Consider the following 26294-nt stretch of genomic DNA (forward strand, 5'->3'; position numbering starts at 1 on the left):
AACCTGCTCTCCCCTCCCCACCCCTGTGCCAGCTTGGCCCCGTCCCTCGTGGGGGAGCTGGTGTGGGTTGTCCTCCGGTGCTTCTGGTCCTCCGGGAAGGCTGAGCCGGCGTGGGGGAGATGGGGACGTGCAGGGGGCTTTGGTGGGGTTGCAGTCCCCTCCCCAGAGCTGTGGGCTGCTCTCCCCGGGGAGCCCCGAGCATTGCCGGGGGGTGCCGAGGTGCTGCGTGGTCGCACCTTTCCGAGGCGGCCCGATCCTGCGGGGTCTGGGCTCGTCTGTTGGGGTCTCGCATGCGGAATTGCTGGGGGGCCTGGGGCTGTGTTGGCTGGGAGGTCACTGGGGCCACTGGGGCATCTCCCCCCCGGACGCTGTTTGCAGCCGGTCGGTGTCGTGGGGCACCGGGAGCCGGCCGCCTCAGCGGGAATGGCCCGGATCTGCTGGGCAGGAATTGTCTGAAGTACGGAGCAACTTTTACCTCTGTTACACAAAGGAAACTTTCCTCCTCTTTTTGTTGGAGATGCTCACTCCATTGAGATGATTGGCATACTGGAGAGCTGAGAAACTAAATTGTTTATACACTAATGAATAGAAGCTTGATTGCAAGATCCTGTTTGGAAAATTATAGTGCTGAATTGAAGCTGTACAATTACATCCAAAATGCTGCATATTCATTTCATCTGCTTTGCATAGAGATTAACAAGCGAGCCCTAAAGCAGACTCTGAAATTAAAGCTAACACCAGATTTAGTCACAGGTTACAAACTAAATGGCATTGTTTGATGGATATGAATCTTTACCACCTGCCTGCCTGATTATTGCTAGCAGCTTACCAGACAGCAAAGGAAAAAGTTTCTTCCCATGAAGGAAGCATAATAAGATGCTGGGCTGGAAGTGCCCCCTCCCTGCGCGGGCGGCCCCCCCAGGCAGATGTCTGCGGTGGGCCTGGGGAAAGGGCTCCCCGCTCCCCGCGCCGTCCTGCCGGAGGCTGCACCCGCTCTGTGGAGGGATGGAGAGTGGCCCAAGACCCCTGCGGAGGTCCCGGGTGCTGGGTCTGTCCAACCTCCAGGCCTGGGCTGGGTCCCTCCGGCCGGTGCCACCCTCCCGGGGCTGCGTGGGGGGACGGTCTCCCCATCTTTCCTGGAGCCTCCATGCTGAATCACCCGTGGGTTCCTTCCCTTCCCCGGAGGGGCCGGGGTGCTCTGGAGGGCAGGGGGCTCTTGTCCCGCTCGGCTGTGGGCAGCCCCTGCGTGGCCCCGGCATGTGGCCGGTGCCACCCCGTCCTGCAGCATCAGGCTCTGCCACCTCCCTCCTCCATCTGCCGTGCTCCCACCCTGCCTGCCAGGGCCGGGCTCGGCTTGGGGGCCAGGATTTATTTTGGGAGGAGAAACGGGCAGGAAAGGGCAGAGGGGGTGTGTGGGGAGCAGCGGGGTCCTGCCCGGAGGCTGCACGTCCCGGGGGTGGCAGGGGCTGTGGGGGGTGGCAGCATTCGGGGCCGTGTAGCAGGATGGGGGGGGGGTTGCTCTAGAAATGGGCCCCATCCCTGATTGAGGAACCTGTCCCCCGCATGGGGGACAGTGTGGGGACACAGGACCTCCTGCTGCCACCGGTACTCCAAGGGGGAGCAGATGGGGCTGTGGCCGGGCAAGCAGCAGGCTGGTGGCTCAGGGCAGCCTTGGTTCCCAGCAGGGATCTTGCTGCTTTGGGAATACCTGGGGGGTCCCCAATCTGCACCTGGGGACAGCGGCTCGGGGCTCCCTGCGTGTGGGTCCCGGCGGGGCAGAGACCACAACATTTGCTCTGCAAATCGGACACCTTTATTTTTTTTCTTTAAAAGTCAGTTACCAAACGGCAGCGTACTTTATTCCTACGGACGGGCTGGTCTGTCTCTATCGCGCTACAGGACAGCCCAGCCGCAGCTTTACAAGCCCCCAGACCCGGTCACTGGTGATGCTGTCAGCCCCCGGCTCCTCCCAGCCAGCTCTGGCATCGCCGCGGCTGGCTCTGGGGTGCACGTCCTGTCACCCCCATCTCCCCCCGTGGGAGCAGCGCCGTGCCAGGGACAGGCAGCGCAGCTGCTCCAAGCCTCCATTTCTGCTCAACGCTTCCCCACCTCGACCCTCCAACACTTTCCCAACGCCCTCTCGCAAACAGCCGAGACAGATGAGCATCTCCTCGGGTCCCTCCCCAAACCCACCCAGGCTGAAGAGGGATGCATGGCACCACCAGGGCCTTGCCTTGGCCCTTCGCCCAGGGCTGGGCTTCTTCCTCAAACCTTAACTCATCCCAGGACATTCACGCTTCCGAGACCAAACCCGAACCACACCGTTACACCCTAAAATCAGCACAATGGAGCAGCCTCCTGCCTGCAGCCACCGGCTGCTCAGAGGCACGGGAGCGCTCTCCCACCCCGACCCAAGACACGGGGTGCACCCTCCCTCGGGGGTCACCCTCCGCAGCAGTGGGCTCCCAGGGCCAGCCCTGCACCCGATTAGTGGCCTCCGGGGGGTGGCCCCAGCCTGCGCGGGCAGCAGGTGCCGGGGTGCGGGAAAAGGCACCTGGTGGGGGAGGCAGTGGTGGCTTCGCCGCGTGGGGACACGGCGGGGGGGCTGCTGTCCCCAAAAGCAGGGCTGGGCTGGGCGCACCGTGGCACTGGCGGACACAGGCGGCCCTGGAGAGACCAGGCCCGTGGCAGTGCAATGGCAGCGTGGTGGCAGCCTGGCACCATCTTGGGGAGCCGGGCAGGGGAGCGGCACCGTGGCTGTGCCACGCGGCACCGCGGCTGTGCCACACGGCCCCGCTCACGCTGCTACCGCGGGTGGCAACTGATGGACCGGGTTGGTGACAGCAGCCTCGTGTACGGGTGTTCACAGCCCTGCGCCATGCTGTGCCCCCGCCCGGGGGCTCCCGTCGCTCCGCTCCTGGGGATGTCTCTGCCATAGAGCATCCCGTGGGGAAGGCTGCCTGGGTGGCAACCTCCCCGCAGCAAGTCAGACCAGCACCATCCCTGTCCAGCGTGCCCTGGCCCTCAGCAGAGCCGTCTGCTGGCTCCTCGCCCTCCCGAGCCGCCTGGCAGGCAGAGGCGACGGCACGCACCCTGCCAGGGACCGGGAAAGGCACCCGTCTGCTGCGGGAAGGCTGGGGCTGGTGCGGGGCTGCCTGCAGCCGCCCGGCCAGCAGAAGGGATGTAGTGACGAATGTGAAAAGTGCCTCTGCCGGGCAGCAGCGGAGAGAGCTGTGGAGAGAGCTGCCCAGAGGCGGGGACCCCGTGCAGCACCCCTGGCTGTGTGAGCACGGACAGGACAGGCAGCAGACGGGAGGACGGGGCAGCAGGAAGGCAGCGTGAGCTGGTGCGGACTGAGGGCAGGGGCTGGCCGGGTCACATCCTGCGTGGCAGCCCCGTGTGTGGCAGGGGGAGCTGCTGGGTGGGACAGGGACAGGAAAGGGACCTGCCTCCCAGCCTGGGCACAGGGGCCCCCAACCCCAGCGCGGGCCGGTGGAGCAGCATGGACGGAGCTGCTGGGACTGCCTGCCAGCCAGCTGCCACCTACTGCGGTCCCACTAAGAGGGGACCCTGCTGGGCCCCACGGCAGTGTCCAGCTCTGGTTCGAGCAGCTCATCTTCTGAGAAGCTGATGTGCAAGCAGGTGTCGTCCGCAGGGGAGAAGGGCAGCGTGCTGTCCGTGGGGCTGGCCAGGGTGGCCAAGTCCTTGGCCAGGGCTTCGCTGGCTGCAGGGTCGCGGATGCTGGCCAGGGGGGACATCTGCCCGCTCTCTCCAGTCCTGTCCTTGCCCATAGCGTGCTGGCAGGTCCCGGCACGGACGGGCTCCGTGCTGGAGGCAGCACTCCGTGAGGGAGTCCTTGCCTCGGGGTCCAAGAGGGTGAGCGAGCTAGCAGCGATGCTGGTGAGGCTGGAGATGCTTGGGCTGGGCAAGCTCACGTGGGCAGCGCTCTCGGGCTTCACCTCCACTTCCAGGCTCGGGGAGGTCTTGCTTGACCTTTTGCGTAGGATGGGCGGTGGCGGGTTGAGCTTGGGAATGGGCTGTTGCCGCCTGGGAAGCAAAAGCAGAGGGAGGAGGTGATGGGCAAGTACTTATCTGCATGGGGGCCTTGGGCTGGCCGCCCTAGGCTCTGCCAAAGACCTTTGCTGGGTCCCATCAGTGCAACCTATCGCCTACAAACGTCGGAGCTGGGGTGAAGTGATGTGGCAATGACCGTTTTGTGGCAGGGGGGCAGGCGCACGGCAGGCAGCGACCCCACAAGGGGACACGGTGTGTTTCTTGCCCCTGCTTATTGCACCTGAGCCAGTGCACAGCCCCTGGGCTGCCTGTCCCTGTCCTTGCCCCTGAGTGTCCAGAACACAGCCCTTCTTCCCCAGCCCCTGCTGCAGGCTCTGCTGACGCAAGCCCTCCGAAATGTGGCCTGTGCGGTGGGAGCCCTGCCGGGGCAGCAGCAGGGAGCAGGAGGGTCTGCTCAGGGTGTTCCCGCTCCAGCCGGTGGGAGACAGAGGTGGCACATCCTACCTGTCCTCATCCCCTCTGTCCGTGTCGTCCACCTTCTGCTGGCTGCTCCCGTTGAGCAGAGTGAACTCGCTGACCTCGGAGCCCTCCACGCGCCGGCTGAGCCCGTCCTGCCCCTCCAGCACAGCCAGGCACTCGTCCCCCTCCTTGCTGCCATAGCGGTGGCCACCCCTCTCCAGGCTGATGAGGTTGAGGTAGGAGTCCCCAGGGCCCAGGGCTGGCAGCGAGCCGGGGGCCACGGGGCTGCCCAGGATGCTGGCGGGGGTGGAGGTGGACGGCAAGTGGACGTCCAAGCTGTAGTGGTTCTTCAGGTTCAGGGAGAGGGACTGAGCCAGGGACAGGTTTTGCAAGGAGCGGTCAACTGGTGAGAGAGGGACAAGGGGCACGTGAAGAGCTGGGGACCTCCAACCCAGCTGCTCCCCTGGACCGCGAGGGGTGCAGAGATGCTCTGAAGCCCCCCAGAGCCTGCTGGGCGTGTACTGGGAGCACCCCAACCGCTCCCCAGGATCCCAAGGGGTGCAGAGATGCTCCAAAGCCCCCCCAGAGCCTGGCAGGCTGGTGCCGGGAGCATCCCAGCAGCTCCGCATGACCACGAGGGGTGCAGAGATGCTCTGAAGCGATGGTGCCGGGGGCACCCCAGCACCCAAACAACCCCCACCCCGGTGCGGGGGTCCCTGCGCTCACCCGGCTGCCGGTGTTGCTCCCGGGCTTCCAGCACCGTCAGCTGCCGCACCAGCAAGGAGACGTGCTGCAGCAGGTCACGGTTGGTCAACAGGAGCTGCCGTACCCGGGCCTGCGCTTCGATCCGCGCCGCTGTTTCGGCCGCCAGTTGGTCCTTCAGCAGCTGCACCTGCGGGGATGGGGCGATGCGGGGCCGGGATGATGTGGGGACGGGGCGATGCCGGGACGGGGCGATGCCGGGACGGGGCGATGCGGGGCGAGGACGATGTGGGGATGGGGTGATGCGGGGATGGGGCGATGCCGGGACGGGGCAATGCGGGGCCGGGGCGATGCGGGGCCGGGGCGATGCGGGGATGGGGCGATGCGGGGATGGGGTGACGCAGGCCGGGGCGATGTGGGAAGGGGGCGATGCGGCGACAGGGCGATGCCGGGCCGGGGCGATGCGGGGCCGGGGCGGTGCGGGCCGGGACCAGCGTCCCCGGGATCCCCCGGGATCAGCGGCGCGGCGGCCCTCGAGCGCCCCCTGCCGGCCCCGCCGCGGCACCCCGCCCCCCCCCGTTCCCCCGCCCCGCCCCGGAGAGGGTCCCCTCGGTGGAGCTGTGGGCGGGGGGATGCGGCCGCATCCCGGGCCGGGGGGGACAGGAGGAGGGGTCCGCTGCCCCCCGGGAACGTGAAACGAGTTGGGGGGTGCCCAGCCAGGGGGGCTCCGGGCTCCCCGCTCTGCTGCTGCTTTGGGGGAAGGGGCACGGGGGGGGCGGCTTCCAACACCGGGATGAAACGGGAGCTGGTGGCTCTGTGGGGGCCCCCCATGACCCTGCTAGAGCGGCCCGGGCTTACGCGTGCAGCCAGCTCCATGTCTGGGGCAGCTGAGCCACGCTGCGAGCTGGGCTGCCAGCTGGGCTGTAAGCAACGCTGCGAGCTACGCTGCGAGCAATGCTGCGAGCTGGGCTGTGAGCAATGCTGTGAGCTACACCGTGAGCAATGCTGCGAGCTGGGCTGTGAGCAATGCTGCGAGCTACGCTGCGAGCAATGCTGCGACCTGGGCTGTAAGCAATGCTGTGAGCTACACCGTGAGCAATGCTGCGAGCTGGGCTGTGAGCAATGCTGTGAGCTACGCTGCGAGCAATGCTGCGAGCTGGGCTGTGAGCAATGCTGTGAGCTACGCCGTGAGCTGTGCTGCGAGCTGTGCTGTGAGCTGTGCTGCGAGCTCCCCGTACTGCTCCCACCCCAGCACAGGGTGCTTGCCCCCGCTGCCAGCACAGCCTGGAGCAGGGAGAGGTGAAGGGCTGGTGCCGCCCGTGGGGAGGGCAGGACGCGTACCTGGGCCACGGCCACCTGCGTCTGCTGCTGCTGCTGGAGGAGCTGCTGCTGGAGCAGCTGGAGGCAGTGCTGGGAGGCCAGCGGGGTGATGGAGGCCGAGGAGCAGGGGCTGCTTGGGCTGAGCAGCTGCTGGGAGCCGGCGGGGTGGAGGGAGCAGTTCTCGGTATCCTGGGCACAAAGAAATGGGCAGGGTGAGCAGACTGACAAGCTCAGGCTGGGATTTGGATCGTGCTTCCCCACGGCGCTGACCCCAGTGCGGCACAGCAGCCCTGGGCTCCCGTGCATCCCTGGCACCAAGGGACCGTTGAGGGGGGCAGCCCTGGGCTCGGCGTCAGGCGCTGCACGACTACGTGATCCCCAGGACAGCACGTTTCGGAGCGACTCCCGCGCCCAGGGAGCTGGCAGGGCTGCGCTATCTGCATCTGGCCGTAGCTCCAAACAGGGAGGGCAGATCCCCGGGCAGGAGCCATTGGGGAGCGACCCAAATACCCCCCCACCTTCCTCATGATGCGGTTGCCCAGGCTGGGAGGTTTCTTGCTGCCTGAAGCATTTGCCAGCGGCAGCGGCCGTGCAGTGTCAGGGCTCTCAGCATATTAAAAGAACGCAGGCGGGCAGTGCGGGTGCTGGAGCACAGCGGTCCCAGCCCTTGGAGATACCCAGCGTGAGAAGGGCAGTGCACAAACTGAGCGATTTCGGAGCAGCCCCTGACCCAGCCGCAAGCCCCCTGCACTCCGGCACGGTGCTCAGAGCCCAGGGTCTGCTGGTTCGGCCCAGGGTGGGTGAGCTTGCAGCCACCTCACGCGCCCTGGGGACCGTGCGGTGGCCCCGTGCGTGGCTCACCTGGTCCTCTGTGGTACCGGGGGTCTTGGCGCGTCCCCCCCACAGCGCGTCCCCCCCACAAGCAGCCTCCCACCCTGGCAGCGGGGGTGTTTTAGGACGGTTCCCTCGCAGCGTGCCCCGCTGGGAGCCGGCCTGAGGCCGTTGCCTTTCCTGCCCCCTGCCCTCCCCTGTTTGGGCAGCTCCAGCACCCCGAAGGAAAGCCCAGGAAAGCCCTGCCCTTCCAGCCACGGACATGGATCCCATGGAGTGCACTTCACCGCAGCTGTTTTCAGCCAGGCCCTGCGAGCGATACGATTGTGTGAGATGAAGCGATGCCATTCAGGCCGCCGGGAAGCGCTCACGGAGAAGCTCTGCGGAGCAGCTATTCATGACAGCGAAACCACTGCTTGCGCCAAACGTGCCCTGGGTGCCTGCGCTGCCGGGGCTGGGCCCCCTCGGGGATGCTGCTCCCTGGGCCTGGGGGGCAAGGGGAGCCGGGGGTTGTTGTTGGGGCAGTGGGACGAGTGACTGCTGCAGAGCGGCACTGGGGGCACAGAAATCCACCCCGCGTGGCGGGGAAATGGTTGCCCTGCCAGAGATGCCGCCTCTTAGCTTCTGCCTGTTACGTGGATGCTGCCGTGCGAGGGGGGGTCCTGCCTCGCTTCTCCTTTCTAGCGCTGGGTGATCGCTCCAGCAGAGCCCCTCTGCGCTCTGCCCTGCCCACACCGGTGGGCTCTCCCGGGTTGTGCTTGAAGCCTGCTCAGCCACGCGCCATGCTCCCAGCTCTCGCCTCTCCCCCTGCCCCGGTGCTGGGACACAGCTTAGCTGGGGGTAACCCGGGTGCTGAACACCCTCCCCTGCCATGGGGGCTGTGAGAGCAGGGAGCCAGGAGGGGGGGTCTGCAACAGGGTCTCCATGAAAGCCCCTCGTCATCAAGCCATGATACAGTGTCCCCGAGCAGAAGGACCCCAGCAGGGGCAGAGCACGTGGCCTGTCCCCCAGCCCACCCCCCATTACCTGGCAGTTTTTATCCTTTGAGGCTTGCCCAGGTTTCAGCACGCCAAGGTCCCCCCTGGCAGCGGGCAGCTCTCCGGGTCCCCTCTCGGACACACAGATGCCATCAGAGTCGACGCCAACTTCGTCAGCGTCTGTGATCTTGGAGCCCTTTATCTGGTGAACTTCAAACGAGACGGATAAATAAACCCAAGCCCCCCCTGCCGCAGGATCACAGCAAAGAGCCGGGGCCCCGAGCAGCGCTGGCAGCCAGGGCGGCAGCTCGGGGACAGTGGCCAGGACTTGCTTCAAGTCTCGGCGTGCTGCGGAGGGGCAGGGGGAAGGGAGCGGGAGAAAGGGGCTGGTGCCTGCAGACCCTCAGCCCGCTGGACAAGGGGGCTTAGCCTCCACCCTCCTGCTGCCTCGGAGGGGTGGGCAGACAGGGCGGATTCCCCATGCCCCCCATCCGAAGGGGCCCGAAGCTCTCGCTGTCACTAGAGCTGGCCCACGAAGGACGTGCCACCTTGCAGTTCTCCACCCAAATCATCCCTGCTGCTGAGGGAGGGGTCTGCCCGCGCCCCACGGGGAGCCGCGCATCACCTTCCAGCGGCTGCTCCTCGGCCGACTTGTCACTGGCACCGTCCGCCTGCCCGTCGGCGTTCTGCAGGGCGTGCTGCAGGCTCAGCTTGTGGCACACCTCGAAGGCCTGCCCCACCGTGCGCACCACCCGCATCGCCTGGCTCTGCGGAGCAAACCCGCACGCTCAGCCCCGCGGCGGCCACGCTGCTGCCCGCCATCGCCCCACGGCTGAGGGGAAAACTGGGAGCCTTCCCCCCGCTTCCCGCCCCGGGGCTGCCCCACGCTGCCGTCTCTTCCCATGGACCCGACACAGGGCATCCCCCCCGGTCCCCTGCTCTTGGAGATGGGTGCTTTCATCTCCGTGTGGCTGAAGCAGGCGGGCTGCGCTGCTGCCAGGGCTGGGCAGGAGGGGACAGGCACCAGGCACATTTTTTGGGGGCAAATCCAGTAGTGGCGCTGCCTCGGTCTCTCCCCAGGGGTCTGCACCCTCCAACCCAGCACGAGTTGGTGCGAGGTCCGTCAGAGACCTCTCGCCCGGGGAGGACCCAGCCGTAGCCCCGGCAGCACCCTACCTTCTTCTTTGATTTGAAGACGTTGCACCTGAAGGAGTTGTTAGCGCCGTCCCTTGCGATGTAACTAAATATTTTCAGGTCTTGCGAGTCGTGAGACACGTAGAAGATTCTAGGTGGGAGAGAGACAAAGGGAATTAAACACTGAGGGGAATCTCTGCCCCCAGACAACCTTGGAGGCTCCCATGTGTCCCCAGGACGGCCGGCTCACAGCACCCAGGGCCGGAGGAACGAGGCGGTGCCGCTGCACGGCCCCTCCTGCGATTTTCAAGGCAGGAGGCGACAGATTTAGAGAGCGTTCCTGGCTTGATGGAAAACCTTCTGGTTTCTGAAGCAGGCAAAGGCTTTTTAAAGATGCTGTGGGAAAGCTAAAAAATCGATAGTATTGGAAAGCGTGTGGCTATTTTTAGCCCCAGCGATTAATCCCTGCCCGGGCTGCAGCGTGGCACGACTGCCCGTACGGCGAACGCCCTGCCCGCCTCGGTGCAGCCAGCCCGGGGACCCAGCGTGGGTCCGTTCCCAGCAGCGGGCAAGTGGCACAGCACAAAAGCCAGCGTCCCCTGGATGCCTCTCCCAGGGATGCTGAGTGTACTCGGAGGATTTCTCTCTCTCCTGTTCAGGCTGGCTTTTTCTCCTCCCCGTGCTGCAAAACCATTTTTAAGGACCTTTTTGTATATTTGATTTAATCAGGTAAAAATGTGACGAGTTCAGCTCTGAATAGAGAAGAAACCAAAGGGATTCTTGAGATTTTTTATTTCTTTTACTCTTTTCTGTCATTGGAATTTTTTGTCTTGAGCTTGCAATTGGAGCAATTATTGCCCATGTACCACAGAAATAATCTGTAAAAAATGTCAGAAGGGAGAGGTAGGCTCGCATAATGCATCGGCACGTCCTCCGCTCCTTATCTCCTCACCAAGGGCTCTGACCCAGAAAGCCAGTGCCGGTGATCCCAGCCCCCGGGGCTGGGGGCTTTGCGCTCGTGGTACAATTATTCACTTGGCAGATCTAATGGCCTGGTGCAACCTGTGCCCGTAACTGTGTCCGCAGGCTGTGCACCATTGCTGGGGTTGCCTTCAAGGAAGCCGTCCCTGATGGCTCCTGAGGCATCAGGTTTACGTGCAGTGCAAACCTCTGGGCGGGGCGCGTGGTCTCCAAAATACGTTGAGATCCCATGGCAGGTGCTATGGAAAGCCAAGGCTATCTTACCACGTCCTGCACGGGTTAATTCCCTGTAAGCACGTACACCTTAGAGTAAGGCCCTTCTTCAGAAGCACATGACGAGCCATGCTCTGAAGGAAAACCGCGGGAAGCCTGTCTTCAGAGTGAGAATCAGAGGGTAATTTGGGTTGAAGGCATCTCTGGGGGTCATCTAGTCTAACCCCTGTTCAAAGCAGAGCCAGCATCAAAGCTAGATCAGTCCGTCTCACTCTCAAAAATGTATGAAAAGGATTCCCCATCAGCGGTAATTTTGCAACCTCGTTAATTTTTCATGGTCCTTTGGAAAGCCAGCCTTGGTGGAGGTAACTCGGCAAGCGGGAGGATGGATACGCATCGCCCAGGGCCGACGGGACCTAGCTGGTATACATCCCCTGCCACGTACCTGTACACAGGATCGTGCATCACCACCATCTTACTCTCGTCCCAGGTCCACTCCTTTCTCTGTAAGCAGAAAGCAAAACCAAAATTACAGTGAGTCCAGTCGAAATGAAACTCCACCAGGCTGATGGGCAGGAACCCTGGAAAATGGCGCATTTGTCCCAAGCCGAATCCAGGCTACAGTTTGACTATATGAACAATGGCTGTTTCATCGGTATCTTGGATAAAAATAGATTTCTTTGATCATTTATCATAATCTGGTCATCTGATCACAGCCTTCAGGGCTGAAAATGGTCCCTAAGATTAATTTATAGCATCAAATATGCAGAAGAGTAACACGTTTTGGGGAAGAAGGCTCTGAGCTAGGGCTGAGGAGATCTGGGTCCAGCCGCTGGCTCGGCTCGGTGGGAAGCACAGCCTGGGCAACGAGCTGAGGGGTGCTCAGCCCAGGCAGCGCGGAAAAAGCCTACAAGATTAAAGCCTACTGTATTAACAAGAAAAAGAAACTGTATTTCCTGAAAGCTTGATATTTTTTGATAGAAAAAAGAATCCTGTTCCCACAGGGTAATTTTCCCACTCTTTTTTCAGCAAGGTTTTGTTATTATTTTGATGAAAAATGCAATATTTTCTTGTGAAAATTCTGGGTGGTTTTTAAGAAAAGGCCAGTTTTGGTTAGAAGTGTGACTATCCTGAGCAGCAGTAACACCCAGACATGGTCAAAGCCAGCATCCCGGGTGCTCTGGCCTCAAGTGCCCAGGCGGGGCTGGAGAAGTCTCACCTTCTGCTTCTTGCGCAGAATCACCTTCACCCCATCCACGGACACAATGATGCTCACTTTCTTCTTCTTAATGTTCTTGGCTTTGAATTCATACTGATGGGAAGAAAAACCCAGGTTAGAAGAAAGGTAGGATTGGGCGTTACCTGGGACCGTGTGTGGTACTAGTCAGTGTTTTACATTAAAATGTCGGGTTTGTGTTTAATCCCAACTGCCAAGAGAAGTGGGAATTTGTTTTATCGTGCTAAGGAAATCTATATTGGGAAGGACCCACTGCCATAGCTGGGATGCTGGGCAGGATCCTGGCTTTGTCAGGACCGTCCCTTGGGAGAGGACAAGCAGAGCTGGATCCTCTGGACTACATCCAGAGACCGTTAATTCGGATCCGGGAAGAGCTTTCCTGATGTGATGGCCATGCCTAGAACAGCAGGACTCTGCGGCAGAGGCTGAAAGGGGAGACGGCACTTGCAGCAGACACCAAGCAGTGATTTATGGCATCTCCAGTGCCCTTGTATGTCAGCGCTGCAGTGCATGGGGAATATAAAATCACTTACGAGTTGCGGGGAGGGCCAGATGGGTGGCAATAACGCAATTATACCTCAGTCATTTACATAATCACATTAACCTCAGTGGGCTCGGTATCTCTGGAGAAAAACCAGCTCCTCACCTGCAGGTGTCTGCAGTCTGAACTCACCTCCATTTGTGTTAAAAATTAAACTGCTAGCTTTTAAATGTTGCTTTTGCTGACAGCTAGAAGCGTAGCAGAGCCCTTCCACTCTGGAGACCTGTATTTACAGCAGTGATCCTTACTGGCCCTGTTTTAGGCACTATTTTCAGCTTCCAAATACAGCGTTTTGATACTCCATATTTTTCACAGTCCCTATCTGAAATCCAGCTTTCCTGGGCCAGATCCTCAATTTATCTAAACCAGCACATCCGTTACTGTCAGTGCAGCTACAGTAACAGCCACCATGTATTTATTAAAAAAAAAATCCTTTGGATTAACTCGATGTACAGTTACCATAGCTGGAAAGCAGAGGTTACAAATGCCCTGTTTCAATAGTCTAGGAATGTCAACGGTGCTGTAACGGAGCTGGGACTTGGCTAAGGGAACATCACGGGGACACCACTGCCTGCTGGCTCTGCCCGTGTGAGCGGCCACAGCGAGGCTACAGACGTGGATGCTACGTGGGCTACCGAATCGCTCAGGACCCTGCGAGGGCCACGGAGATGCAGGCACACCACGGCAGCTGCCCTGGAGCGAGCGTGGCCGAGCTGAGCGACAGCCTCTGGGCTCTCTCCACACGCTGTTAGTTTTGGTCTACCTGAAAACAGGCTGTAGTTAGGCTCCGGCTGTGTCTTCCAGCAGTCTGTCAAACAGGAGGCAGCTTGCAAGCTTTCCTCGCTAAGGTGCCAGGGTGACTCAGACCCTGCAGCCCCCTCTGCGGCGTCCCGTCCCCCCAAGGACAGCCAGCCACCCTGCTGGGGAGCACCGTGCCACCGAGCCTTCCCGGGAACGCTGCGCCGCCCCGACGGGCTCATGGGGACGGGAGGAGCCGCTGCTCCATCGCCGGCCTCCGCCGTCTCCTGGGATGTCTCTGCCACATCGCTTTGGAGCATCAACGCAGACCGCGTGATTCGTAGACACGGAGGACAAAGCGATGGCAAGCGGTGGAGCGCAGCCTGAAGCCTACCTACACCGTGTAATTAGACATCTAATTAGAAATCTTATCTCTTTATACAGTCGGCGGAGCTGCAGGGAGCAACTGAGACGTTAAGGGAGTCCAGGCACCTCTTCCAGGAGCCTGAAGTTGAAGGACTCTGCGTGTGGCCCCGTGTCAGCGTGGCACCCAAGCGCTGCAGGGAAGATATGCATCTTTCCAGCTCCTCAGCACCCATTGTAAGCCACGCCAGCCTTACAGACAGAAAATTGGGTGGCTTTCATGTTTACCAGGCTTTTGATGCTGCTCATTGAATTCTTATCACTCTGCAAGGTTTATAGTATCAGACAGACCCCGGATTAAACCATAGCCTTTTGATCTCCCCATGAATTATTACTCTGAGACAAGCTCTTTAAAAAATCTATCTATAGCACCATTGCGTGTGAAGCCAGAGCTAAATTCGCTATACACGTTTTTTTATTTATAGGGAGGAATGAAATGCTGGGGGAGGTGGCGAGTGCATCCTTCGGACTGCTGCGGGCCAGGGGGGCCCACAGGAGACGCACACATCTGCAGGGCCGAGGCCAGGCGGCCGGGCTCGCTGGCCTCAGCACCCGAGAGGTTCTCCCACCCTCCTCCCAAGCAGCCCCTCGGTGCCCCAGCACCCCCAGCCCAGCCTCGCCGGGTGCTCCCAGCTCTGCCAGGCTGGAGCTTCCCCCTCCCCTACACGCAGCACCGCCAAACTGTTTCTCCTTGTCTGCTTGCATGAATGTCAATAAACCCACGATAGATTGTTCTGCCCGCTAAAGAGCTATTTATCTTTCTTTATACACAAATGGCTGGGAAAATACTAGCCGAGCTTTCCAAGAAAGAGAGCGCAATACAGTGTATTTTCCCCTTGTAGCAACAGGGGTGCAATTACATTCAAACAAGGCTCTTTACTCAAAGGCTTTAAGCAAAGTCCAAGTCTGGATTTTGCAGAGATGCTTTTTCTTTCTCTCTTGGACAGAAAGGAACAATTGGGAGCAGCAGCAGCACATCTCCGAGTGCTGCCAGGAGTGATGGCAAGCCTCTGTAAACCCAGGGAACCTCAGCCGGCTACCACACCGCACCACACCACCCCAGCCTGACTCCGGGACAGGTACGGGGCTCGAGCTCCAAGCAGAGCCGTACAGCTGGTGTGTGCTGCCCGGCACGCTCTGCCCTCGCCCCTGCTGCGGTGCGGGCTGGTGCCAAGCCGCCGAGCTGTGCTGCCGCAGCCGGGGCTGGAGAGGCACACGGGGCGGGCGGGAGCAGAGCGCAGAGCTTCTCCCCTGCCCCAGCGCCACGCACGCCCCGCACACGGCGTCTGAAGCAGTTTTGACCCTTGCAATCTGCAGGCAGCACCCTCAGACCCTGCTCAGGATGCAGCCCTTTGCCACAGCATCGTACGCGAGGAAGGAGGCCGATGAGTTTGTCGATCCTGCTCGCTCCGTGCAGCTCGTGGCCGCTGCTGCTCGCGCTTCGCTGCTGCGTCCTCGCCAGAGCGCCTGCACACGGCCAACACACGCTCCCCACAGCAGAGGTGCCCGGGTCCCAGCCACGGGCAGAATTAGCTTGGCCTGAAAACAGTTAAAACTCATTGGGCCCCAAAATCCTTTCCAAACGGTGAAAACCCTCAAGCAGCAGGAGCCGTAGGATGGCCTGGCCCCAACCGGCTGCTCAGCGCGCGGAGCAGGAAGGCCAGCCGGGCGAGAGCACCGTGACCCCGAGAGCGGGGCTGAGCGAAAGCCCCGCGGACCTGCACCGCACCAGCTTGGATGGGACTCTCTCTCCGTCTCTACGCATAAGAGGCAGATGGGATACAGCTTCAGTCATTTAATTGCTTCCTATCAAGCAGGAATCAGTATTTTAATTAACTGTGATTTATATAAGGACAAAAAAGCACACGGAAAAATACACTCGGGGAGAGCTGACTATCTCCTATAAAAATGTCGATGCATAAACCAAGATACATCTGAGCACACGGCTCCCTGGCTAACCTGGCACTGTCCTCAGAGAGCAAGGTCTAGTCACGGATATTTTTTTTCTTACTATTGAATTGATGAGATTTTTTTCCAAATTTGTCAAGGTTACCAACAAATCCAAACCCACACAGCAGCGTTCATCTTCTCTGCTGCCTTCTGAGATTCAATCGTTATTCTCTTGCTGCTTGTGCTATCCTATGGGGGAAAGCTTTCCGGATGCTAAAGGATCTGGAGTTGCCCTTACAAGTGGCGATTCAGCAGGCAAGCCTGGCAGCTTTCTTAGCTATGGAGACAAGATGGGACATTTTATTAAAAAATGCAGGTCAAAAAAGGGCAATGCATCTCATTTAATTTAGCAGCTTCATTAATTCTATTTCTGATGTGTCTGACCTGGAATACTTTCCATTTCTGCTTTTGAATCCCTGTGTTCGAGTCCTTGCCTTTCATACGGTCCCACACACTGTTGGCAGGTAATATTAACTTACCCAAGAGCTAAAGACTGTATGACTAGAAATGTTAGCGGCGCCGTGTAATGCATATTTCATCCGATAATTCCACCCAAGCAGATATAAATTACACATGCAGTTACCAGCTTCCATCTGCTGATGAAAGAGATGGGCTAATGCACATTGGAAATCATATGCAGTTTCCAGCACTAAGAACAACTTGCATGAACAGCTTTATTCAAGGAAGCAATTCTTAATGTGATTAATTACTGAAGGTATCAGGGTCTTCATTATGCAAATGAAAACTGTCATAAAATAGAGAGTTTGCAAGTCTTAGAGGCAGCCTCTGTTTCCAAAAAATGCATCTTCCTCATTAACGAAGAGCAGAAGGGCCAGGCTTGAGAGAGCCGGCAGAGCCGGGACGTGCTCCTGCCATGGGTCGTTTGCTGCTGTGCAGCCCGAGTTGCACGAAGGGAAATCAAGGCTGAGGCTCTCGAGGTTTTTGAACCAGGAGTACTTCAGTGCTCCCAGGCGCTGCTGGGCAAGTACTTTGTCTGTGCGCCCAAAGGAAGATGCCACAGGCTTGGAAATGGACGACTCTTCCCGCAGCTGTAAATTCTCCAGCCAGCCCTTAGCCTGCTGTCCTGCCCTCAGCCTCCCCTTGCCCTGGCCCGGCCCGGCAGGCTGCAGGATGTATGTGTCCATAAACAACCCCACAACAATAAGCAGTCCCAGCCCCTTCCCAAACCTTGCCCGCCAGACGGACACAGGGAGCATGGCAATGAGGAGGTGGAAATCTGCTGGGCTCTGCCTCCCGACAGACCGGCTCCGGGCTCCGGGCAGCGTCACCCCGGCGGGACCCACCGGTCCCTGCCCCTGCTCCCAGGCTGGCACACGACGGCTGCATCCCAGCCGCGTGGGAGGCATCCTTCCCTCCCGCTCCGGTACGCAACCTCCAATGCCATACCAGTGCCATTGTAGGAATTAAAGCCATGATGAATCCAAGTTCATCGTGATCAATTCAAGTTCAGGAATGTTAATAATTTCAAACCAAACTGACCCACATGGCATGAGGACACGGCGTTATCTCGACTGCTGTTTGAATTACTGATGCTTGGAGTGCTGCCGCTTGGAACTGATGCTACAGAAAACTCCGGAGTTCTTCTCCCAGCAAGCGCAGCTTAGCCGAGCGCTGCATGCCACCTCGGAGCTGACAAACGAGCGGTGTCAGTTCCCATACCCTTTGGACCGCAGGCTACGGTCCAGCCTCCGATCCCCCCTGAGTCACCGCGGCCCCTTCTGCATCACATCACACCTTCCCGCGACAGCCCGGCCAGGCAGCAGCGTTTTCACCGGTCAGCCACAGCCCGCTCCCTCACGGCCTCCGGCTGGAAACCGCTGGGTTATGGCCTTTCCTTTGTTCGTCTTGGGAAGCATGTGCCTGTCTGAATCCTATGAACTCCCGGTGCCCGGCGGCGGGGCGCACGCTCCCAGGGACGTGGCCAGTGTGAATGCGGCCGGGCATAGTCTGCGTCTGTGCTGCAGTAACTGGGCAACACGGACACAAAAGCGACGCAGGAAGCGGTGGAGCCCAGGCGTGCACCTCCTGCCCAGTGGAAAAATGAGAATTTATGATCCTTGGAAACATAAAACTGTTCAGTGGAAAGCAGAAACTGAAGGGGGAGTACAATAGGCAAGGAGAATGCTGGCAACATACCCAACGTCTTTTTTTCTCATTTAAATTAGCTCCTTCCACCATCCAACAAATTCTCTGTAGATACCGCAGACCGCTCCCCACGCAGTGAGCTGAAGGGGGCTGAGGAGCTATCATGGCCCCGCTGGGTTTCTGGGAGTCCCTGGAAGGGCAGCAAGGAAATGTGACCACAGTTCACCACACAGGATTTATGTATTTATTCCTAGTTCTGTGCTTTGGCAGTGGTGTTCACTGCCTGCAGAGCCAGGCAGGACTCCGACTTCTCCGATGAGGCAGGACAGCGTTTGCAGGTTTGTGCTCCAGCCCCGGAGTTGGGGCTGGGGTGCCGGGACGTGGCTCCAGCTCGTTTGTGGGGAGCAGCTATCCGTGCATGCTTCTGTGCCGGACCTCAGGTCAGGGCCCACCCGTGGCTGCAGGCTTCGGCTGGCCCAGCAATCCCCTTCTATCCTTTTCCGATTCTCCGGAGCTGGCCGGTCAAGGGCTGAGTTTGCATGTTTGAGTGTAACCCTCTCTGGCCCCTTCCTCATCTGAGTGCAACCTCTGGTGACTGGCATCGTGACCTCGCCCCTCTTAGCACCATCCGTGGGGCGCAGGACACCGGTGATGACCCACCAGAAGGTCCCACCACACTCTCCTCCCCGGAACTCCCGTGCATTGGTCCTTTCCTGCCTGGCAATTCAGGCAGATAACCCGCCAGGAGATGCGGGCAGCAGGAGCAGGGTCCTCGGGGCAGCACACTTTCCCTGGGGAGCCCCATACGCTCCTTCCCAAGGACTCCACCTAAACATCAGGCTCGGTCTCCACACAACCCACCCGGCAACGCCGACGTCCCTGGCCACAGCCTGAGCTGCAGAGACCTGCGTACAGACTAAGCCTTGATTAGTCTTGGCAAGAAAAGCACCACGGGATAGACTAGCCACAGATAATTTATGGATAGGGTTGCTGCGGCCAGCCTGGAGCCGGTGCCCTGCGCACGGCGGCTCTGTGGATGCTGCTCAGGTGGAGACATCTTGTTGTACAGCTGTGATGAAAGGGTTAATGGGAAAATGCAGTCCATGTGCTCAATCTCCCCAGCAGACCACGTCTAAGGTACGTGAAACCATCTGCTTCCCAACACTGGCTTGGTCAGGCAGGTAACCGCTCTTTCAGAGCTGGAAGCAGAGGTACTCGTAGGTTGGCCAAGGGTCAGGGGTTGGACTCCAAGATTACGGAGTCCCAGCACTTGGCTCTAGCTGGAGGACAGCCCTCCTGCTCCAAAGCCTCGCACCGAGCCCAGCTGCCTTGCTAGGACCATCTCTCGGTGAGCTGTGCTGACACCTCGGCTCTTTTCACTTTGGCCACCTCACAATGACCAGCTGTGAAGAGGCATTAATAGTCCTGACCAGCCTCACCTGGGGCCTCCACGCACACCCCACCCATGGGCACAGGAGCTCCATTTAAGCTCAGCTTTGGGCCCCTCTACCCCTTCCTAAGCTCCAGTGTAGGAGTGTTGGTCTCCAGCTTGGCCACAGCCATGCCTGGCCATGGACCTGCTGATCCTGACCTGCAGACTGACCTCCCACCTTGGCCTTCGATCTGTCTCATCAGCATAGACCTGCCCGATGATCTGGACTCTTGATTGAGCCTGGCTGCTACCTGGGGTCTCCTCTGCTCACCTTGCTCAGGTATGATGGGATGGGGCCCTGTCTGGCGAGGCCCCTGCCCTGCCAACCGTGTTATCATGGTTGGCTTCCAGCTCCTCCGCACTGAGGGAGCAAAGTCACCCTTGCTTTTCCTCGACCCCAGGGCAGCGTGTGGCCCCTTGCACAGCTGCCTTGGTGCACGGAGTTGCACAAGCACCTCGCTAATGAAGGGTCTGTTGGTCAAACCCCTCACTAATGCCCAAACTTGGTGGTCAGCCCCTCGCTGCAACTAGACCTGAGGCATGCTGCAGGTTGAGGGGGGAGGAGGGATGAAGGGCAGCGGAGGAAATTGTAAAAACCTGAGTTAAGCTAAGAAAATATTTGCGTTTCTGGAGTCTCCCATTTGGCATTGTCAGCACTATTTTAATTGGTCTAATCTGCAGGTCTTCTTGGACCCGTGCCCCACAACCCCTCAGCCAGCATGAGGGCACGTCAGCCGTGTCCAGCCAGTTCCCGACTTAGCAGCTCCAAAAGGAGCTGCTTGAAAGTTGCCTGTAAATGGAAAAGGGCATGTGAGCTCAGCCCAGTCCTCTTAGTCCTGGCTCTGGCTGTGTTTCAGCTCGCTGCAGAGATGCAGGTGTTTTAAGGCTTTCTTTAGGATCCTCTTTAGGGGACAGAGGTTTCTGGAAGAGGCAACACCAGGAATGCTGGGCATGCCTGGCCTGGCTGCCTCCTGCTAACTCCTGTTCTGGCTTTGGAGATGCTCTGGGGTGATGTGTGTGAGTGAAGCCACAACAGTGCTTAGGGACCAAGGGGAAAAAAAGAATCCCTTAAGAAGCAGTACCAAGTGCCACCCTCCTGCCAGGGTTTTGGAAGCTTCAGAGAAGCAGTTTGTGGATAATAGGAGAGCAACCTGTGGATCCAGGCTCTCTGGACATTCCTTTAGGGCTCCAACTGTACTGAAATAAAGCACTGACAGGTTGCTCCAGCCCAAACAGCTTGCGTGCTCTCTACGTCCCCTTACAGACACCCTGCCTGCTGTCATCCCAGACTCCTCCTGCCTGTCACCTTGGTGGAGTTCGGGTTCATGGAGAGACAGGTAAACAAGCCTCCAAGCACTGTTTTGGGAAAAATGTTCCTTTCAGGAAAGGAGCTGTACAGCTCAGCAAAACATGCCTGACAATTTTCTGCTTTCATAAATATTCAAACCCAGCCACACTGGGAGCTGACTAATCTGAACACCTTCCTTGAACAGAGCTTTCCACGCTTCAAATGCTTCCACAGACGTGAATCCTGAGCTGCAGCTTTTCCCTGAGGTGGGCAGACATTAGCCAGAGTTCCAACACGGGAAACTGAGGCTGGCTTATTCATCAGGAGTTCATTTGGCAAGTCAAGGCAGAGCAGCGAGCTGAAATCAGGAGTTTCCAGCACCCACTCACGGTGAGGATTACACATCCCAACTGCACGGCATGTACGAACTCGTGATCCCCAGCGGGGCTGCAGTCCCCATGGCCACCCAGCAGTCGCCTATGGAGCAGCTTGGGACCCTGCTGCACCCTGTAGTCTTGAGCCACGCTCTCTCTGACTTTGAGAGCCTCTTTACAGTGTAGGTGAACTGGGAGAGAAACACTAACCTGCTCCTTAGTGTGAGGATGGAGAAATGCCAAGCAGGCAGACCACGTACAACTGAGGTCTGCTCCTCCGCAGCAAGGTGCACAGACCGGGTAAAGATCTGCCTGATGGCCCCTGCTCGGGAGGGCTGGGATCTGGCAGCTGTACCGCGTGGCCTGAGAAACACAGGTTTCTGGGAGGGCTGCCCTAACCGAGATCACCACGCAGAAGGGGTTGCCATGGGTTGTGCTTCAGTCATTAAACCTTTAGAAGCTTCCTCCCACGGCTCTGTTTGGGAGAGAAGCTGCTAGGGTGCGGATGGGGGGCCGGGGTGCTGCCTGACCCGCGGGCGCAGAGCGGGCAGGGGGCTGTCAGGACGCTGCCTCCGGCTGCAGCAGCTGAGCCTGGTCAGATGAGGGGGAGGCAGGGGAAAGAGGTGCCTTTTATCCAGGTCTCCTTTGCTTTCTGAGAGAATCCTGCTTTCTGATGCTCTGCAGAGCATTCATATGGGCACGTTAATACAGGCCTTCCTCTTCATCTCCCTTCTCCCCACCTTCGACAGCTCTCATCCATGGGAGGTCTCCGACTGTTGGAGTCTCAGGCAGCCTTTAAGGACAGCTCGATCCTTCCACCTAAAAGTGAGGTGGCGAAGGCAGAGGACATGGCTGGAGTTTCGATGTTCCTCTGAGCCAGTCAAAAGGATGTGGAGCAAAGAGTGGCCTGAGTTACACCCACGGGGGAGACCAGGGCTCCTGCAGGTGATGGGAGCTGGTGGGGAGACCAGCAGTGGCTCTTTAATTAGTCACTTCCACCTCTGAGAACAGGCAGACTGTTCTGGAACAAAGCTTCTTCCCTGCTTTTAAAAAAGGGTGGGATAAAAGCAGCCTTTTCATTGCCTCCTCCCTGTTACAGAGATGCTGCGATACTGCTGAGCTCCATCCCGAGGGGCACAAGCGGCCTCGGGCCCAGCGCAAGGTGACATCATCTGGCCTTTGGTGCCTCTCTGACAAAAGCACCATTGTGTGACTGTCACTTCCAGGAACCCCCTGCTGTCCCCAGGTTTAATAGGGAGCTTTCCCACACACAGCCCTTCAGTCCTTGTCTCGCCAGGGCAGGCCAACCCCAGCTCACAGGGAAGCTGGGCTTTATTTTCTTCCCTACCTCTATTCACTTTGTAGGAGAAAACAAATTACCTTTTCTGGCTGCAGTGCTCTGGATGATTAATTAGTTTCAGTAATGAAGTAGTGTCTTGGGACCCCACCCCAAGGGAGTCTCACGTACCAGGCACCGAGTGCACATGAACATGAAAATGGTCCCTACCTCAAAGAGCTGCTAGGTTACTGCAGATAAAAGTGCTAATTTCATTAGAAGCAGGTCAGATTCACCTGAAATAACCCTTAGAAGTGAAACTGCAATTATACACTGTGATACTGTCAAGTAATTCTGTATTTCCCTATAAACATCAGTGTCAAGAGGCCCTGCCAAGAAGGTCTTGTTTTTGTACACATGATGTTTCATATCCTAGTTGCCCTCCAGTCTGGTATGTAGGACAAGAGGCAAGTTAGGAGATTGAATTTTTTTAAACCTTGTTCATCAATGTTCAAACAAAGCTCAGAAGAGCAGGAGCCAGGACTCTGCGGCAGGCCCAGAGCCCCATGAAAAAGCCTCAGACCCCCTACATGGCTGTGGGAAGGTAACGGAGTATTTTGTGCATCGATTTCTCATCCACAAAGCAAGGATGTTCATTTTCTACTTCATTCATTCAGTTGTTCTGGTTACAGCCAGTCCCCTGCTGAGTGACAGCTACCCAGCACCTAGCCAGCAGGGCCAGGCCACCAGATTCTGCCTGTACAAAGACATGAGCAGGGAGCAACTGAGGATTTCTGCTGCCCACTCCAAAATCCCTATTCTACGTTCGGTCCCTTCCCACCCCTCCCTGTGACCCTGACAGGCCGCTAATGCAGCGGCCATCAGCGAGCTGTATGCGCCTGACAGCAGGGGAGATGCTCCTTGCTTCCTTCTTGGTATTATGGCTAAGCTGTGCAGAGAGGGAAAAGAGGAGCTGATGCCCTCACAGAAGCAGGAGGGGGAGATGGGACAGGGACGAGTAACAGGATGGCTTTGCTCTCTCTCTGGGAGCTGGTGTTTATTGCTTGTTTGGAGAGAATAAAAATTGAAAGCCCATTTTTCGCTCTCTGGCTCTTCACAGGGGTGTTTGTGACGGTTGTTCTTCAGGGAGCAGAGCACCCGTTCAGACCGCGAGCAGTCTGTGGCCGTGGGAGCTGGCAGGACCCACCACGGCGCGGCCGTGCGGGCGGAGGGAGCTGCAGTGCGTGGGGTGGGGGCTCCAGGGGTGCCTAACGAGGGCCCTGGCAGGGGCTCATACTAGCACAGCAACGGGGAGAAATCCTAATCCCACTGCCATGTTGAGGCTCTGACAAAGGCAGGTGCCAGGATTTCAGGTCTCTAAATAATGCAACACTTCCCTCCGTGTTTATGTAATAATGCTATTTTAGTGTAGGCACTCCAAGCGAAGCAGGACGGCGAACCAGAGGCAAAGGCAGCTAAGAGAGGCAGGCTGGGCGAGCCATGCTCTGCACGCAGGGATGGAGAGGACGCGTCCGTGCTCCTGAGGCTCAGAACAGGCAGGGGAGGTTAAGGTGTAGAAGGCCCACGTGTTCGAACCGGTAACTAAGTCAACCCAGCCCCTGCTCGGGCCAGATGTGACCTACTGTGGTGGTCTACTTCCAGCAGCCGTGCTGCTCTGCAGCCAGGAGAAACCATGTGGCTGCAGCCTCCTCCTCAAAGCCTCTGACTACAGGATGCGGGGGAGAGTGATGCTGAGCACGTCCACCCGGGGCGGATACTTATCAAAGGAGGAGGAGGAATCTAGTTTGCTTTTGAGAATCTGGAGAATCTACATCTGCGTGACTAACACCTGCTTTTGGTAAACGCTGCGGGGAGGGACCATCTCCTGGCTTTGAACTTGCTATCACACACCATGTGCATCTTGGGTGCTGTCCTACAGCTCTGTGTCTTGTGGTTTCTCCTAGCCACCTACTACGGAAATTACCATTTTCTTTGCGTATCTACAGCAGAGGTAGGAAGCTGGACTTGGCACCTCTATCTTTGAGCAAGCAGAATTCAAGCTAGAATGAAGACTTGATCTCCATTTGCATTCAGAAATAGCACTTGATTACAAACTAGACCAGAATGACAGTGGGAGGGATGCCGAGCTGCCTCGCATGCTGCTCTGTGCAGACCAGGTTTCATGCCTCGTTTGCTAGGTGCAGTCAGGCTTCGTTCTCTTTTACGGCAGAGAGCTCTTTGCTAGCTCGAGCCCTGGGTGCAGCTGAACCCTTCTACTTCTCAATGCCAGCCACTTTCATGAACAGCCTTGCTATGTACTGGTCTGAGACAGGCAGGGACTGAAATAATCTGCTTTATTCCCAGCCAAGGAGACTTTCCTGTGTAGCTGTTAATACTATCGATCTCCAACAGTTCCACTTGAGAAAACATTTCTTACGGAAAGCCCAGTGACTTATAGTTGGCCTCCAAGCGCTGCACAGAAAGGATGTGTCTGCATTTGTGAACAAGAGTACAGCAATTCTGGCCAGGAACAGGCCACTGAGCTTGGAGGGGGTCAGGCACTGCAGGGCCCCAGGGACTGGGTGTAAGGCCTGTTAGTAAAGACTTGGCACGCAGTACTGAAAGATCCTGCCTCCTTAGTAAAATCAGCAGAGTCAGGTCCCATGTTTAGATGCAGCTATTAAGAGGGATTTTCTAAAGCATGCAATTCCTAATTCCCCCTGACTTTAGAAGGAATCTTGGTTGTTCTGAACAACACACGGGGCACAAAGGTCTTTTGAAATCTGCCCAAGAGCTCTTGTATCACGTGCATTTCTGGAACACAGCAAAAACGAAGACAGAAGGGAGCTCACCCCTCTCCTGCCAGGCTGTTCCTGGGCAGGCATCAGTCCCACCCAGGTACTACCCAGATGTGAAGACCTGAGCAGAGCGAGGCGCAGCACAGCTGGCACGCTGCTTCTAGCCAAGTGGTCCTTGGTTAGAAATTACTGAACGCTAATAAAATTGCCAATAGACCACGGTAACCCCTCTCTGTGACAATCTGTAAATCTAATGGAAGGTCTCTGGGTTCTCCTCAAACTGTCCATAAAATCCTACTCTCAAATTTGGAAACAAGACTGTTACTACAAGAGAAAGAAAAATTAATGCTAATTGTGTCATTTCTAAAACTCCAGAATATTAAGCAGTTCAAGGACTCTGTTAGCCTCAGGGGAGCTACTGAAGTTAGCGAATCATGATGAGAGAAACAGCCTGGGTTTAGAGAGTGGGAATTATGGATAAAGAGGGTTTTATGATATCAGTATTTATTGTCACAGAGGTCTTGTGATCAAAACTGTACCAGAGCATCACAGCTGAGGGCCAAGGCAGAGGCAAGCAGCCTGGGCTGGGCCTTCAGGCTCCTGGACAAGAGGCTACTGGATGATTTGTTTGTCAGCTCTTTGCAGGCTCGCGGTGCTGGGCAGCATATGTGCCCAGGTCTCCTGGAGGCATGCCAGGGTCCTCAGCTGGGTATACAGCTACTTCACAGACGGGTAAGTAAAGATGAAGGACTTGTTACAGCCAGACACAAAAGCAGCTACAAAGAGTGGGAACCCACCTGGCTGTGCCCTATTCACGCTGCAAATACAGCTACGACATGCTGTGGTGTCCCCCTGCTCAGCAGTGACCAGCAGCCACCCTCGATGCTCGGTTCCACTTCCCTGCCGCCTGCTCTGCTCCCCAGTGCCATTCCCAGTGTCCCTGGGGTGTCAGCAGCTAGGTGTGAGGCTGTGGACATTAATGCGTCCCATGCTGCTTGTATACAGCTCAATGATTAACCACAGTGTTCCCAGCATCCAGCTCACAGCTTCTGCCCTTGGCTTAGATGCAAGGAAGCAAGTCGAGCGGGAGACCAGCATTGCCCCGGGGAGGCAACAACATGAAAATAAGAAAATGTGCCTGGGCTGGAAGTTTAGGCCCTGTAATCATTAACGGCAGGAGCACAGGCTGCAGCAGGACTGAACCGGTCCACGATGGCTTGGGATCACTGAACCTTAGTGCTTCGTGCACCGCGTATGGCTCTGCGGTAGGTACAGGACACTCGGCGAGGCAGCAGGTATTAGTGGCAGACACCAGCGTTTGGGTCAGTTCTACCAAAGGACCTGTGTGCCTGAAGAGTAGCTGTGTGCCTTACACCCTCCTGGAGCCAGCTGTAAATGTCTAGTCCTCCATCACACTGCATCTAGTCTTAACATGTCCCACTGCTCTTCTTCCTATGACAAAAATAATTTGTTTTTAGAACGAAAACCCTGGAGCTCAGA

General features: G+C 57.9%; 1 protein-coding gene across 1 annotated transcript in view; it reads right to left on the bottom strand.

The window, feature by feature from the left end:
• Nucleotides 1-1801: 1801 nt before the first annotated feature.
• Nucleotides 1802-26294, bottom strand: part of LOC140661252 (carboxyl-terminal PDZ ligand of neuronal nitric oxide synthase protein-like) — a 38859-nt gene continuing 14366 nt past the window's right edge. The window contains exons 3-11 of the mRNA XM_072883112.1: nt 11851-11943; nt 11077-11135; nt 9480-9588; nt 8929-9070; nt 8353-8513; nt 6517-6684; nt 5200-5365; nt 4519-4876; nt 1802-4047 (exon numbers count right to left, since the gene is read on the bottom strand). Of these exons, the coding sequence (XP_072739213.1) occupies nt 3558-4047; nt 4519-4876; nt 5200-5365; nt 6517-6684; nt 8353-8513; nt 8929-9070; nt 9480-9588; nt 11077-11135; nt 11851-11943 (1746 nt within the window). The 3' untranslated portion in view covers nt 1802-3557. The remainder of the gene's footprint in view (nt 4048-4518; nt 4877-5199; nt 5366-6516; nt 6685-8352; nt 8514-8928; nt 9071-9479; nt 9589-11076; nt 11136-11850; nt 11944-26294) is intronic.

Source organism: Ciconia boyciana, chromosome 18 (assembly GCF_034638445.1).
Source record: "Ciconia boyciana chromosome 18, ASM3463844v1, whole genome shotgun sequence".
Classification (NCBI taxonomy): domain Eukaryota; kingdom Metazoa; phylum Chordata; class Aves; order Ciconiiformes; family Ciconiidae; genus Ciconia; species Ciconia boyciana.